The 17,290-nt window shown below is 38.6% G+C and overlaps 1 protein-coding gene across 3 annotated transcripts in view; it reads right to left on the reverse strand.

Annotated features, from left to right (window-relative positions):
- Positions 1–17,290, reverse strand: part of GRM1 (glutamate metabotropic receptor 1) — a 179,585-nt gene that overhangs the window by 34,798 nt on the left and 127,497 nt on the right. For all 3 annotated transcript variants that reach the window (XM_054399272.1, XM_054399274.1, XM_054399273.1), the window contains exon 4: positions 3,636–3,882. In XM_054399272.1, the coding sequence (XP_054255247.1) occupies positions 3,636–3,882 (247 nt within the window). The remainder of the gene's footprint in view (positions 1–3,635; positions 3,883–17,290) is intronic.

Genomic DNA, 17,290 nt, shown 5'->3' on the forward strand with positions numbered 1-17,290 from the left:
AATTTGTGAAGCAAGACTAAACCAACATAAACACGCAGCTTCAAAACAGACTTTAAAGGCTAGAGTGCCTCAGGGAAGACCTTTGCCTAACTAACTGCAGTTTTAATATTAGAGTTGACACCCTTCAGCATCACAATGAGCCAAATGGAGTACCTGCTAAACACATATGACTGTGTTACTCACCCAAACCATGCTAGCTGTCACCTAGAAGGCAGAAACAGCCAAAGGTAGGGTAGGGTGGGACAGAGTGGTCACACAAGTATGCGCGGTGCAGGTGCAATAGCAGCAGCAGCATCAACAGCAGCAGTTAGGAGGAAAAGACTGAGACAAGGATGCTCAATGGACTTTGTTCCTTTCCTTTGACCCAAGACAGGGAGACCTTTCTTGGTAGGAATTGCACCTTCAATATATGGCTTAACTTTTACTTCCTTTCTAATACATATTAGAGCTATCACAAAGATTTGTGTCTCCAACTTTGTTGGATGTTATCCAGTATTTATTAACCTGAGATCAGTCTTGTAGTTAGTGCATTTTTCATGGTCAGTCCTGAATCTATTGTATGCGTCACAGTGATAAATTAAACCATTTGATTGTTTTAACTTTCTGAAGCTGTGTCAGCACAAGTCCTTATTGGGGCACTGGAAAAAAAAGAGAGGCAAACAATAGTTTTGCCAAATAGTTGCAGTAAGAGTCCTGAACTCTGAGACAGGGAGGCAATGTGTTCTTACCCATAACATGACAGGCACTCTTACTCTGGTTATTCTGAGATAGCTGAAGCTACCTTTTTTCCATAGCAATAATATCAGACTGGCAGTGAGGTTTGCTATCCTGTAAAGCAGAATGAAAAGCAGCAATCCTGAGCAATGCTGGGATGTTACTGGCCAAAACAACCACCTATACTAAAAAAAAAAAAAATTTCCTTATATGCAAGTTTGAAGTTTTTGCATTATGCATTTCATAATTTATTCAAAGACTGGAGTTGGTATAGTTGCCATGTCTGAAGACAGAACAATGACTGTAAATGTTGAACTAGATAGACATATCAGTCTACATCCAAATCTAATTAAAAGAAAGCAACATTTCTATTAGCTTTTGAAAATCAGTATTTCCTTACCCATGAGTCTGTTGCAGATGTTGAAAGATCTCTGGCCCATTGTCACATAGCATTTCATGGACAGAGGTCTACACAAATTGTTTGTCCTAGAGAGGTAAGTTTCTTCATAGCTGCCGTAAACAAAAAGTAGGCAGCAGCCCTAGAACAAACATGAACTTGAATTGAAGTTGTCTCTCGCCCCTTGCATAGCTGCAGAGAAGGATGTGGTGGCTACTGCATTCCTCACACCTTCTCCATCCATTTCTGGGAATTTGAGTGATATGATTACTATTGAAAAAGGAAATGGGAAGTACTCAAGGGAAGTAAAAAGTTCAGCAATTTTACCAGCATGTTCTTAATGACAGTATACTGAGCACATACTGTTGGTTTTCCAGAACTAATTCCACAGCATTTTTCCTGCAGTCAGTTGAATGACTGTATTTGTGCCCTCCTGATAAAGGTCTGCTTCACGTTTCTACTTACAAGCTCTTTTTTTTAAAAAAGATTCTGCACAGAAGAAATAAACCTTGAAAAAGTACCTCATGTTTTCTAATCTCGTTATGATAAAAGCTTGAAACCATGAACTGAGACTGAGACTGAGATAGAAAATGTATTATATCTAAACAAATGGTTAAGGTTTGATGAAGCTGTAAGCAGTTCAAAACATAAAATTATGTGACTGTCAGGCAAATGTAACTACAGGCATCTCTATCTGCTGATGATTGTAGCTAGAAGCTTGTAAGAGTCAATTGCTTGAAGAGCCTCACAGATTTTGAAAATAAAGCATGAGGAAGGTTGCTGCCTTCTAAGAAGGAATATTGATTTATTCCATCTTGTGAAGTTGATTTGATAACATGATATGATAACATAATAGCAAAAAACATTTTATATACTTGTGTGACATTCTTGCATTGGTACAGAAAAGCTAAAATACAGATCTGGCTCTCTGCTGCATTTGGGTGTTGTATGTGGTGGTTAGAATTTCATTTTGCCAAGACATGAAAGTTCTTCTGGGTATTGATACAGTGGTACAGTTTGTTCACCCAACAAACAAGTTGTGGAAATGCTCTCAGGTGACAAGTTAATAAGTAAGAATTGGGCTAAATCTGGAAAATTACACCAAACCACATAACTAACAGGCAGACAAAACAGCATATGCAAAGCTGAAATAATACTTTTATGGAGATAAATAGTGTGTATTAACTTAAAGTTACACTAAGTAGCAATTTCTCTCTACTACCTAAATCATATGTACAAAGGCTTGATTTATGCATTTATGTCAGTAAGTATGTGTTTGACTGTAAGGCAGCTGCTTGCTTCTACTTTCAAAGTCTGACCTAGCTCTATCTATATCTTTGAATAAAGAAATCTAAAGGATAGAACACTCAAGAAGACCAAACTGACCCTTTTTAAAAATTATTACTATTTAAACATAACAAGCTATTTAAATGCATATACTGTTTAAAAATAACAAGCAATGCAAATAGCAAAAGGTAAAAAAGTTGGCCAGTTTTGCTAATAAAGCTGGTAATAGAGGTAAGAGTTGCTTAAAGGTCACTGTGTTTTACAAGCATTCTTTGAAGGCACACACCAGATTACAAATTCTTGTTTGCTCCAGAGCACCCTCTTTGTGCAGTGTTGGCACCAAGATGCATTTACACAATAAGCCCAAAGATGGAGTGAGAGAGTCTTTTATAATGCTTTTATAACCCAACAGGAAAACTAACTTCAACAAAGTAACCTCTGACTAGGTTTCAGTTAATAGTGGACTATATACTTCAGCAGCTGAATTGAACTTATTTATTAAAAAAAAAAAAATCCCATCTGGATGTGTCACACTTAAAATAGTTGGACAGAACTCACAGAACTAAATAAGGAAGAAAAGTTTTCTGTCAGTTGGCTCCTGGAAGAGAAACAAAGGTGACATCCAAGTCCACAAAGTTGTGGTACATACTGTGTACTAGGGAGGGGTAGACAGTAGCAGCTACCGCAGATGGAAGCCTGGGATGGGTGATCTTATTTGGAGTGAAACGAGTCAAGCAGAGCACACAGAAGTTCAACAAGCAGAACTAAAAAGTCTCTGGCTAGGGTACAGCATGGCTTTCAGTTGGAAAAGGATGTGCTCTGCAGCCGTACCTTCAAAGACTTAGCAAATAAATGTTTTGTTAAAATTCCAGTCACTTGTATGAGGCTTTATACACATTAAAACCCTGGTGCTGAGTCCCAGTGGAACCTTGGACACCGGAAGTCTGTGAGACAAAAGGTTTTACCTCTCCTGAAACTGTAGAAATTTTACAGGCTGTACTGTAATTCCTGTCCTACAAAAGCTGTAGCTATCGTTGTATCATGTGTTACCAGTGCTATTCCTACCTAATTGGTAAGACTAATCACAGAATCACAGAATGATAACTCCATTTATATCTCCTACCCTGCATGCTTTTCGCTTAAGCAAAACAGCCAAACAAATCTCTGTCAGCAAACCCATCAGCATTTCTCTTTTTCAATATCTGGTTTAATTAGTTGAGATAAAACATATTTTTACCTTCCAGGGGCATCTCCCTTTTCATCAAACCAAACTTCTTCTCCAGAAACACCAATGAATGAAGATTTGAGGAGAAACTCCAGGAGCTTGCTGCCATCAATAGGCTTCATAGCATCACACAGCCCAATATGTCCTGGGCAAAGGGAATGATGCATATTTTGTAGCCCGTAAGCCATAGCATATATAGCATTGATGACAAATCCCATTTTACTGTCCTGCACATAATTTTCTTCTAGGCTTTCATTGCCTGCAATAGTAAGGAAAAAAAAAAAAAAAGTGTCATTATAAACAAAGATGAAATAACATTAAAATATGAAAAATCAGTGAGATATAAAAATGAATTTTCTCATTTCTCTTCTAAAGCTTTAGAAGCACAAACAAGGTGCCAAGCAGGGATTTTAATTAAATTTTTAAAATTTCATTGAAATGCATTGAAAGTGGCATGCCTCGTGAGAAAGCACCAGTTTAATCAAATTGTCAGCTTTAATTTGTTCTTTGTGGAATTTTTCCTTGTCATACCATATGCTAAGAAGAGTTAAACAGCCCAGCATTAGAATGAAGCTAGAACAATTTTTAACAGCAATTTACTAGTACATTTTACTTTTTGTTATATTTGAAAATTTTATTTTCATTTTTATTTTTTGAAATCTCATGTTTTTATGGGCCAAGATAGCAAGGTCCTTTTCAGCAAGCAAACTATTTCAGCTTTACTTCTCAAGTTATCAGACATAAAAATTTCAGCTAAAAGTAGGATTAGATATGCCTGTTTAGGATTACTACAGAAAGTCAAGTGAAGTTCATGTAGCTGAAAGACTTTTTATGTAACTCCATCAAGCAGACATTGAAGTCTCTGTCCACTGATGAGAAACAATGTGGCAGTGCAGGTTTTCCACACATGTAGATTTTAGCTCTGATTGCTTGATGTGCAAGCACTGCCCAAGGGTTTGTGGTTGCATTTCACATTAGACCCTAATGGGTCCCAGTCCATTTCCCCACTTCCCATCATGAACTGCTTCATGGTGTCAGTGCTGACCTTGAGTCACAGTAGATGTTTTCTGTGGGGGTCCTGAGAGAGCAGAAGTAAGAAATTTCCCTGTGTTGTTTCCTTCCCAGGTCACTCTATTGCAATATGCTTCAAACTGCAAGATGCTTTTATCCGTAGGCCTCCCACACTGCTCAGTGTTTAACAGGCATTTGCAATCCAGACTCTTATTTTGTCTAAGTGACACCTTGTCTGTGTTAGGGAAGTAGGATGTGTGAGAGACTAGGAGTTAACTGATGCTTCTCAAATCCAGGTTGGAGAAGATAGTTGTCATTTTAACACAAAGAAAAGCAGAAAACCTACAAGTTCACTGAAAATTTCCAGTCAAAAACAATTTCTTCCCATAATGTAAATATGATATGGCTTTCATATCAAATCATGAAGACCAGCCTACCATTTATCCTTGGAAGAATGTCTGATAGGTCATCTCAACTTGTTTATCCTACAATTCAGAAATGTCATCTGGGAATTCAATAGGATAGCAGAGATCCCAAAGGCAGGTATGTCTAGATTTCTTTCTCTGGGTCTGCCTTGCACAGGACATTAATTGAAACTGGGAAAAAAAAATCTTGTTTCATCGACTGTTTTCCAGATGTTCTGACCATAGCAAACAGTTGTGATGTAAATTAAAAAGCCTTATGGAAATATGACTGAATGAGTACATGTCCTTCTCTCACTGCCATCTGTACATTCACCACCAACACAACTAAACAAGGAGCAGCTGGAGAAATATTTCCCAGAGGCAATATAGATGCTGCTTTCTTTTCAGGAGAAAGTTCGTAGCTACCAGTCAAATCACATGAAACCAATGCCATTCAGTTTCATGTTCAGAAACACAGAAAGAATAGAAACCTTTTATGTAAAGTGACAGAATATTTACCTACTACATCTACCCTCACTTATGTATATAATGCATATAACATGTGCAGCATGCTATTGACACCTGTTGCCTGAATATGGTAACGTGCTGTATCTGGCTGTATTTTCTCTGCTGATCAGTCCCTTGGAATTAATGCATTATATGGTAATGAATTGTCTACAGATTAGCAATATAAACATCTATAATTGTCTACAGATTAGCAATATAAACATCCATATCTACAAATAAGATATTTGCCAGTAAATCCAGCATGAGAATCACAGAATCAACCAGGTTGGAAGAGACTTCCAAGATCATCAAGTCCAAGTGATCACTCAGCCCTAACTAATCAACTAGACCATGGCACTAAGTGCCTCATCCAGTCTTTTCTTAAACACCTCCTCATGCTTTACCTAAACTTAATTTCCTAGAGTCAAAATCAATTTTATCTGATTTTCATCATCATAAATTATCAATATATGCATGCAATTGAGCTTGTAAAAATTCATTTATAGTGATCAGTAAGAAATGTGTGGGATTTTTAAAACAAATGAAATCACATAACTATGTTAAGTCAGAGACAAAACAGAGGCAGTTAATGTTCAATTAAGTTTTCATAAGACAAATGCAAGAACTATAGTGTTTGTTATGGGGCTTTTTCTTTCCTCAGTAGGTCTTCGAAATGTTACAAAGGGCAAAGCAGAACTCTGGACTGTGAAACTTCCTTCCTCTTATCCTCTGGAAAAATAACCCTTGGTCTATGAAAACTAATTTGAATACTAGGCTTTATTAACATTAAAAACAGAAATTTTGTTAGCCTTTTTTTTTTTTAATGGTTTAGAGACCTTCATTTTCACTAAGCAAAGAAAATTTGGATACTGTGTGAGTGCTGGATTAATTAAAGCCACTAAAATTAGGTTGCTACTTTTTTGAATGACCTTGAAGAATTCAGGTGTCCTAAATTCCATAGTTTTTTTTTTTTTTATTGAATTCAATCTAATCTTCCTTTAATGATTTAATTTTAACAATTCCTTAATATCCTTAATAGTCTGGGTCATTCTATCTTATCACAGTTTTGGATTTAGTCTTTGTTTCCGCTAGTCAATCTTAAAGCTGGAAGGGGTGAAGGGTATGTACACATATATACTACTACACCAAACAAACAAAAAACAAACAAAAAAACCCAAACACCATGCTCTGGCTGCACACAACTGAAAAGCACTCCCAACACAGCTAAAACTAATACCTAAGTAGAGGAAGAAGGAAGGGAGGACAGTCTGAAATGCCATGAATCTCTCTGTGAGTCTTTCCTTTTACCATAATGTGCCTCACATCTAATATTAGGTTCAGCTAGGTGCTTAGAAGGTCCTGAACATAAACCAATCATTTACTTAGTCTACTGCTTTTGCTGTGAAGTTCATGTGGGACTAACAGTATTTTTGAGAGCAGAGTTGTTACTTGTGCAAATTCTACTGACAAATTGAAATGAGGAAAACTTGATTATCAGAATTATGGCTAGAAATGATTAAATTTTCATGTATAAAGATAGGAAAAGTTTATGTTAATATTCAATAAAAAGTTAAACACAGGGAATTATTTGTTTGCATTCCACAGAAAACATAGAGAAGGAAGGAACTTGAGATGGGAAAAGATGTAAAAACATTTTGGTTGGGGAATCTGATCAACACCTAACCAAGTGGCAAATTTTGAACAAACACAGACATTTGATAAAGAGCACAGTCTGTTCACAGATGACTCTTGATTAGAATAAAAATCCAAAATCTGTTGAATAAAATTATTATAAATGATAATGTTTCATCTGGAATAGGCACATAATTTTACGGCTTATTACTGTTATCTGCCAAATATTCAAGGGCACACAAAAAGAGGTTTTGCAATTTTGGTCCAGTTAGCAACTATTCTGAGAGCTATCAACCTTTCTAGTTGTCCTGATAGAAGACTAAAGGTTTTAGAAAATGCCCAGAATTGATATGCTTTGTGGTTGATGCTGGTTAAATTCAATACAAGTGCTCATTTAAGAAAATAAATAAATAAACCTGGAAACACAATCCAGGCTAACTTTCACTCTCCCATCCTTGGACTGCATGTGTAATGACTTGGCACAAAGCCATGCCAAATAGTAAAGAGGCTTCTTCCTGAATAATGCCAGGTGGCAGAGAAGCAGTTACACCATGAACTGGTAAAGTGGAACCCAGGCTTACAGCAAATGTCCATATGCATTGGAGAAATTATGGAGGCAGATTTATTGTGTTCTTCTTCAGTCTCAGTTTATATCACCTTAACCGCAGGGGGTCAAACACTGGAATAGGCTTCCTAGAGAGGTGGTTGATGCCCCAAGCCTGTCAGTGTTGGCATTTGGACATTTTGAGGCATTTGAACAATGCATAGCATTCTTTTTTGATCAGTGCTGAAGTGGTCAGGCACTTGGACTAGACTGTAGGTCCTTTCTATCTGAATTAAATTTAAAAACCAACAGAACAAAAGAACCTCCAACAACTCTAAGCAAATGTGCCCATCTGGTTTAACTTATTTAAACTCATTCTCAATTATTGATTCAAATATTTTACATAAATTGCCAGTTCACTTCCTCTTACATTCTATTTATAACATCTCTTGCTTTATCTAACAAGAAAGAAATAAAATAAAATAATTCAACAATTTCACTTTAAGACACTGCAAAATAACACAGATTATAATGTCTCTAAGTGGAATTAGTGTAAAGATGGTGTGTTCAAACCCAGTGCACTAGCTGTCTTTTTCTCTTCATATCACCTTCTTAATTACAAGAGCATTTTATTCATTAATATTGTATGGCTGACTGAAATCCTCACCTCTTGCTGGCATAAAGAGGATTTTTGTCCTCACCACTGCACTCGCTATGTACAACAGCAACAGGTCAGCTCCTCAATATGAAAACTTTCAAGCGTCCACCTCTTTCAGCCCAAGATCTATAAGAATTTCTGAAGTTGTGTTTTCAGAAGTAACTGGCTGTTTTCTAGGCAGTTCCAGCTGTAGCTGACTGCCTGTGAGGAAAAGGCCAGGAAATGCTACTTGGTGACCAGAATAATAAATTGCATATCAGAGCTGCAGCCTGCACTAGTTGGCTGTCTCAATGACCTTGCTGTCTCTGTGTGGTTACTAATGTGGGGTAGCTAATGTGCTTGCAAACAATCTGTGGAAAAACAATTGGTTTTACCAAGCCAAAATAGGGTAAGAAAAAAGACAGTTTGCTCCAGTCTCAGGTAAAAAACTATTTGTAATTTTCATGGAACTGAATGATAGGCTGAAAAATATGTCATGGACCATAATAAATGCCTCATTCAACCTGTAACGAATAATCCCATCATACTAAGTTATTGTTGCTTGTATGGCTTCTGCTCCAAGGAAAGCAGTTATTATAGTGATCTCAAACAAAACTGGACCATAAGGGTAATGGTTGCTCCTTCACTTCTTGCTTTAATAAATGCTCTATACAGCAGGGAGGCAAGTACAAGAGACAGATACATACATTGAAAGAGAGAAATGGGACATACAGGATGGATAGTAGAAGAGTTATCAAAAGAACACCAGATAAAACAGGCAACTCAATTCCCATTGTATGTGAACTATTTGACTGAATGAAGCTCCACTATTTGTCAGGTAAGCGTGAAAAAGTTCTATTATTTAAGAAAATGGATCTTTCCCTAACTGCCTCCTGAGCACCATCACCAGTCTATATAAAATAATTCAGCACTTTATGTAGAATTGCAGGCTGCTCTGCCCTTTAGCAAGAAGAGAGGAAACAGACCTTTCACTAGGGCAGCTAAAAGGAAGGATTAACTTACAATATGTAGGTTCTATACCCGATTTTAAACGTGCTGGTAAAGATTTGACATCTTACAGTACTCATGAAGCAATAAATGGAGTTCACAGGGTTGCAGAGTTCATTTTCAGGATGTCATTAAATCAGAAAGACTTCACTTCCATTCTTCAAATTGTTTTTATTTCCCCAAGCAAAGAGATTGAATTCCTGCAATTATATTTGATGTATTTTTCCCTGAAAAGGCTAGGATACAATTACAGTTACCCTTTGAGATACCCTGATATTTTCTGTCTGAGCACAGGGTACTTCTGCTTTGTTACATCTGGTGAAGGTTGCTTTTTAATTTGGATTAGTATTCTTGCATAAAACTAGAGAGAGAAGTGAAAATCCCTCAAAAGCTGGGCATTCAGCAGAAGTTCCTCAAAAATTTGCACTAGAATTCTCTAAGGTATTAACAGGATGCTGACTGCAGCAATATTTGTATACAATGAGTGTGATGCTTATTTATTTTAAAAAAAAATTAAAAGGCTTCTTTTTTTTTTTTTTAACATAGTCTTCCAATATATCTTTTACACATTTCAACTCAATGGCTAAAGGAAGCTAAAATATTAATTCCACTATCAAGGCATAGATTTCCTTCATTTCAGATGTCTAACCCCTTTTTATACCTACTACACACCATCAGTGACTTCAGCTGCCTTGTCTGTTTTCGTGAGGGTGACACATTACTATTCAGTGTTCAAAAAAGAAGTGTCTTCCTTCTGTCTCTCTTCATGTGTCAGGAGGAGTGGGGAAAGATTTTTTTTTTTTACATGTACTTTCATGGTTCTCCATACCATGTTATGTAAGCACACTAGGGCTTTAAGAGCTTTGTATCAGAGACTCCAGAATGAGGCTGGCATAAACAAGTACAACAGTACCATAGTGAAGCCGAAATATTATGAGGAGAAATGACAGCACAAGCTGCTGACTCACTCACTAATCAGAAGCGGGGGGAATCTCAGAGTCACTAGGTAGTGGGCAGAAGAAAGGGAACTGAGCAGTGCTGCCAGCCCCGTGCCAAGTCTGAACTCTCAGATCCAGCCCATCTGCCATGCAACGTGGGAGCAAAACAAAAGGAAACCAACCTCTAACTGCTCCAGTATTTCCCAGTCTGCAAACTTTTTTTAGCAGATACAAGAGTCTGAAGCTCACTTCCCCTCTCTGCCCTTTCTGTCCTCCCCAGGGACATTCAGACCCTCACACAACTATATGACTCCAGGAAAATCAGATTTAAGACGAAACATCAAGTGACAATGCACACAACTCATACTCACAGTGAGAGATGACAAAGCCATGTTCAAATGTGCCTGGGCATAAGAGAACAGAGAAAGTTTTCTTCCTACACCTCCTTTCTAGTGACCCAAAGGAACTAAGTAGCAGATGAGAAGACTGCCATCTTCCAGCAGCTGGCTGAAGCTTCAAGTGAATGCAAAGACTAGGCATGCCTGATGTCTGTGTGTGGCAGTGCTGGAGCAAGCAGGCAGAGCATGTCTGGGTGAGATATTATGTATTCACAAACATTTCCAGATGATATGTAATGCTGCAGACCCTTTAGAAGAGTCTAAACGGAAGCCTTTGCATCATCTGGCAGCATGGCTTTGCCAGCATTGTGCCACTGGAGTGGAAGATAGGTGACTACAACTGGTGCAGGAAAAGTTCCTTTTCCCCTTCTCCACAAATCTCCATAGCCTGCTCTGTCTCTTGTGTTGGCTAGCAGTAAAAGAAATGACTCAAAGGGAATACAAAGCACCACTTAAGGGCAATGCACAACTGTCTGCATGCCAGCCACCTCAGGACAGGGCTGTCTCTTGCTTCACTTAGGCTGTCCCTGGCAAGGTGAAGCTCTGTACCAACCACAAGTTTGCAATCTATACAGATTGTTCCCATGTGTTTGTAATTCCTGTCAGTGAGAGCTGAAAGTATCTGATCACAGAGTTGAAAAGTTGCAAGGATACATGTCCACAGAAAGTATTTACAGCCTCAGGAAGAAGAGCAGGAAAGTGGATAACAAGAGGAGAACTTCTACAAGTTAATGTCCACGGCATATGCTGCTAAGTGCAGGTCTGGAGAGATTCACTTACAACAGAAGGCTTGACAGAAATTCACCAGCCTAATAAAGCTTTTGTAGGGGTTGACAGCATGGCCTGAAGAATGTGTTTCTCCCCACTGGAGAAAAAAAAGTAGGATTCATGGTCCTATGTGTATGATTTGCTGTGATTCTTTCTCCTCTGAACAAGATTGCAACTTGGTATTTGAAACCTCTTCTGTACATATTCACTGCTTGAGAAATACATTTCTCAGAATGTCCAACAGTGAAGTAAAATAACCAAAAACTATGAAGAAAGTTAAGTTTTAAGGTTATTGATTACCTCTTTTTGACTTACTTCCTGTTCTTTGGAATTAATAGCCTGGAAAACCACAGAGGAAAGTAACTATCCCTATTTGAGACAATTCAGTTTCTGTATCTTGTATTCACACAGTTCAGTATCAGTTGAAAGTGTTTGAAAAGAAACATGACTTGTTATGTGCCAACTTCTTCGTGGCTGCTTTCACCCACCAAACTGGGACTATGCTTAAAACTACCATAAAGTATATAAAATTACAAACATTCATTACTATACATATGCCCTGTTGAGACCACACCTGGAATAATCCAGTTTTGGGGTCCTCAGTTCAAGAGAAACGAGGACCTACTGGAGAGAGTTCAACAGAGAGCTATGGGGATGGTTAAGGGACTTAAACATCTACCCTGTGAAGAAGGACTGAGAATGATGGCTATTTTGTCTTAGGAAGAGAAGGTTGAAAGGGATCTTATCAATGTCTATAAATATCTGAAGACTAGGTGTCAGAATGAAGGTGCCAGGCTTTTTGGTGGTGTCCAATAAGAGGATAAGGAACAACAGATACAAGCAGAAACACAGGAAGTTCCACCTGTTGCACGAGGAGACACTTCTTTACAGTGAGAGTGATGAAGCACCGGAACAGGCTGCCCGGCGATGTTGTGGAGTCTCCTCTGGAGACTTTCAAAACCCACCTGGATGCATTCCTGTGTGATGCTGCTTTGGCAGGGGGGGTTGGATTAGATGATCTCTAGATGTCCTTTCCAACTCCTAACATTCTATGATTCTGTGAGTCAAATGAAGATGTTTGCAATCCATCATGAGCAAGTAAGTTTTAAAGATATTTAAAGACATTTAACCTACTAGGTGAGCATTTAAAATCAATATTAGGCCTTTCCAGCTTATGGAAATTCTTCCCCAGATAAAATACTGCGATAAGTCCAAGCTTGATGGGGCTCTAAGCAACCTGATCGAGTTAAAGATGTCCCTGTTAACTACAATGGGGTTCACACTGGATAACGTGACCTTTAAAAAGGTCTCTCCCAAGTAAATACATTCTATGATTCTATGCAAGAATACTGCATTGGAAGATTCTTGGAACTAATCATGAACCTGGCATGGAATGGCAGTGGCTTATGAGAAGCTATGGTTAAATATCTAAACATCATATTCAAAGCTTAAAACTAGAACTCAATGAAACTCTGTGATTCTGAACTTTGGGAATCCCTCAAGTCAGAAGCAGTTTAGGGTTAAAAAAAATCTACTGTAATTCAGATGGTTAGGACATAACATAGATGACATGTTCATTTTAGAAACAGGCAACATAGAATATAATCTGAAGTGATTCCAGTGCCTTTTTTTAGAGACAGTTATTATGGGAACTTGACAAATAATTATTATGGTTAATTTGTTTTTCTTAAAGGATGGACTGTGTGCAAACTGTCTGCAAAATGACCACAACATGTTCTATTATTTATTTGAAACTTCTGCAGCAAGACATTTCTCAGCTCACATTTTAATTAGAAATTAATATTTCATTTTACAAACAGGAATAAATTATGCCAGCTATTTTTTTTAGTTCCTTGATTAAATGGTTTGAATGTGTAATCAGCAAAGATACCTAATTAGCATTTGAAAACCATCTTGTTTTTTCATTAGCTGACTCAAATTTAATGCTAAGATATTTTAATGGTCAAGCTCAGCTTTTCTACTTAAAGGACATTGTCAATAGCATAGTAATTTTAATGGAAAATTCACAATTTGGATGCATTGAAAGGAAGGATTTTTCCCTGTCTGATCCTTGTCAGAGGCTGTACTTTGATCTTGCATCATGATTCTCCAGTCATGATTTTTGACTTTGATTCTTTCTTTGTTGGGGGTTGGGGGGGTGGGGGGGGAGTCTGTTGCTGTTGTTTGTTTTGGCTTGGTGTTGTTTGTTTGTTTTTTAGTTGTTTTCTCTTATTTTGTCCTTTTTCTTGGGAATATGACAGCAGAAAATTCAATTTTTTACTCTCATTGTATATCGTATAGTTTCTTTTTTCAGTGCTGGTATAACAATGACCTATCTCTGAGCCTCTCTCTCAGATTTTGCAGTGTCCCACAAGTGCCTGTGTTCCCAAAGCCCCAGGCAACATTCTAATGCAATTGATTATTATTACAGAGACCTTGGATATGCATGCTTCTCTTGCTTTCTTTACAGCTTTTCTCCAGTGCCACCCTGGATCCTGATCGAGTCTCTCTAAGGACACAATTCCATAAAGCCAACTGTCTACATGACCTGAACTCCTTTGGAGGAACAAAAAGAAAGAAACCCCAACCTTCAGTCTTTCACTTTTCTTCAGATAACTACATAACCTTGCTGCCTTATTCACACACTCCATTAAAGATATATTTAGAACTGCTGTTCTTAATAGTCCTGTCATTTGGAACTAGTCTAGCAGATAATCAGTTGCTACTACTTTTACATGAGACAAGAACGAACACATTACAATTCAACTACTTCATAAATTTGAAGAATTATTTGCAGATTTTAACATTATTTGGCTAGATTTAATCCTACTTTTCACACCTAATTTTCTTTTTTAAAGAGTCAAGTCAGACACTCTTACAGATATCCTGTTATAACACACAAGGACAGAAAAATTAAAAACACAGGAAGTAGGACTGATTAAGTTTCAAGTGTCATGCTTTTTATATGAAGCCTGAGACTTTATCTGAAAGAAAAAGACAGATCTCAATAACTGTGCTGCAGCTTTCAGAACGTTAACCATCTTAGATACTTAAATTAGGATCCTGAATACATAATCAGGCACCTAATTAATTGACTTGATTAATACCTGAACTTCTCTAGCTGCTATTGACTTCCATGAGAATTATGGGATATCAGTACCCTTAAAAACCAGGCTAATTTATCTAGGTCACAGAGCATCACTTCAGGAGCCTAATTTTGGACATCTTCATTAAAACATGATGGTTCAGAGTTAAAAATAAGCAGCTTTCATATTAACCATAGAATACGTTAGCACCAAATAGGGCAAAGAAGTTAATAGAAATCTAGTTTCAGTATATATTGAATATTTGGCACCAGTACAATATCTGAAACTACTAGTCAGGGTCTTTAGATCAGAGTGGAAAAATATTATTAAAATAATAAGATACACTTATGCATTAACCTACCTTCTCTGGAGATCTGTGCACCTATCTGGTATGGAGACAGCAAAAGGAACATAAACTATTTTCTCTCCATTGATCTAGGCCTGAAAATATCTAAGTACTAGCTCATGGTTGTTAGCATATGGGCATGAGAACCTGAGGAATTCGAAGGTATGAGTCAATGTCTCATGTTAACATCAGCCCAAATACTTCTCTCATGGTAGGATATCAGCCGGATACTGGTAGGCACAGATTATCTGGCCCAACTGGCTTTTCCTATTTTAAATTCCAGTGGCTCCCTGAGTCTGAAGAACAGTCAGAAAAGATACCTAGTATTTATCATGCTTTAAAACACCAGTGATTGATGATGGGTTTCAGAATTCTTTCATGGCAAAGTACTACCCTATCAGCCAATACTATTGGTTTTCATTTTCTTTTATTGTTATTCTAAAAGGAAAAACATCACTTCTTCCTCACTTCTATTCTTAATGTTAAGGTGGTATTAAGAACACCAACATTGTGGGATCCTGGGATGTATCAAGAAAGGTGTGTCTAGCAGGTCTAGGGAAGTTCCTCTACCTCTCTACTCTGCCCTGGTGAGACCACACCTGGAATACTGTGTCCAGTTTTGGGCTCCCCAGTTCAAGAGAGACAGAGACCTGCTGGAGAGAATCCAATGGACAGCCACAAGGATGAGACAGGAAAAGTATTGTCTGGGAAAACCTTAGAGTGCTGTTGTACAGCAAGTTCTCTGTGGAACAACAATGTGCTCTTGTGGCCAAGAGAGCCAATGAGATCCCTGGAGTTGTTTAGTCTTGAGAAGACTGAGAGGGAATCTGATCAATGTCTATAAATACCTGAGGGGTGGGTGTCACGTGGAGGGGGCCAGGCTCTTTTCGGTGGTTCACAGTGATAAGACAAGGAACAATGGGTTCAGACTTGAACATAGAAGATTTCACCTCAACATGAGGAGAAACTACAGTGAGGGTGACAGAGCACTGGAACAGGCTCCCAAGGGGGGTTGTGGAGTCTCCTTCTCTGCAGACTTTCAAAACCCACCTGGATGCATTCCTCTGTGGACTATCCTAAGTGATCCTGCTTTAGGCAGGGTAGTTGGACCTGATGATCTCTGGAGGTCCCTTCCAACCTCTGATATACTGGACACTGTGATACTGTAATCCTGAAAACAAGTAAAGATGCATCTGCATGCTCAAGACCCAGGAAGCGAGAGAGCGACCCAGAATCTCCTGTCCAGCATGGTAACGTCCTACAATTGTAAAATGTTGTAAATCCTTGGTTTCTGATAGTGGGGAATATTAGTGTGTTTCAAACCACTACATGAGGACTTCTACAGGCAGGACAGCAGCCTCACAATCACAGGCCTTGGTTCTCATGGGGGATTTTAACTACCCAGATATTTGCTGGAAGGCCTACTCAGCCAGCCATCTCAGTCCAGGAAGTTCCTGCAGTGCACTGATGATAACTTCTAGATGGAGTGCTGGATAAGTCAATCAGGAGAGGAGTGCTACTGGACCTGATACTCATTAACAAGGAGTGTCTGGCTGAGGTGGTGAAGGTTGAGGGCAGCACTGGCTGCAGCCACCATGAGATAGTGGAGTTCAGGATTTTATGTGGTAGGAACAGAACACCAAACAGGATCACAACCTTGAACTTCAGCAAGGCCAACTTTGGCCTTTTCAAGCAATTGCTAGGGGAGATCCCATGCAACAGGGAACTAGAAGGTAAAGGTGCCCAAGATAGTTAACATTCAAGGACCTCTTATTCCAAGCTCAAGATCAGAGCATTCCAACATGTAGAAAATTGAGAAAGGGAGACTGTTGTCAGTGGATGTAGGGCAGTAACTAGGAAAGTTACAGCCTCCTTAGAAACAAGCATTGCAAGAGAGGTCAGGGACAGCAGAAAGGGCTTCTTTAAATACATTACAGACAAAACTAACATTAGAGGCCCACTGCTAAATGAGGTGGGTGCTCTGGTGACAGAGGATTAAAAGAAGGCAGACCTACTGAATGCCTTCTTTGTCTTTGCCTGTACTGCTGAAGACTGTCCTCAGGAGCCCCATACACCTGAGGCCTCAGAGCAAGCTAGGATAAAGGAGGAGTTTGCCTTGGTTGATGAGGGCTGGGTTAGGGATCAATTAAGTAATCTAGGCATCCATAAATCCATGGTCCTGATGCACCTGCAGGTGCTGAGGGAGCTGGTGGAAGTCATTGCTAGGCCATTCTCCATTGGCTTCGGTATGTCTTGGGGAACAGGAAAGGTGCTAGAGGACTGAAGGAAGGCAAACAGCACTCCAGTCTTCAAAAAGGACAAGAGGGAGGACCCAGGTAACTCTAAATCAGTCAGCCCCACATCCATCCTTGGAAAAGTGATGGAGCA

The sequence above is a fragment of the Indicator indicator genome, chromosome 2, assembly GCF_027791375.1.
Source record: "Indicator indicator isolate 239-I01 chromosome 2, UM_Iind_1.1, whole genome shotgun sequence".
Classification (NCBI taxonomy): domain Eukaryota; kingdom Metazoa; phylum Chordata; class Aves; order Piciformes; family Indicatoridae; genus Indicator; species Indicator indicator.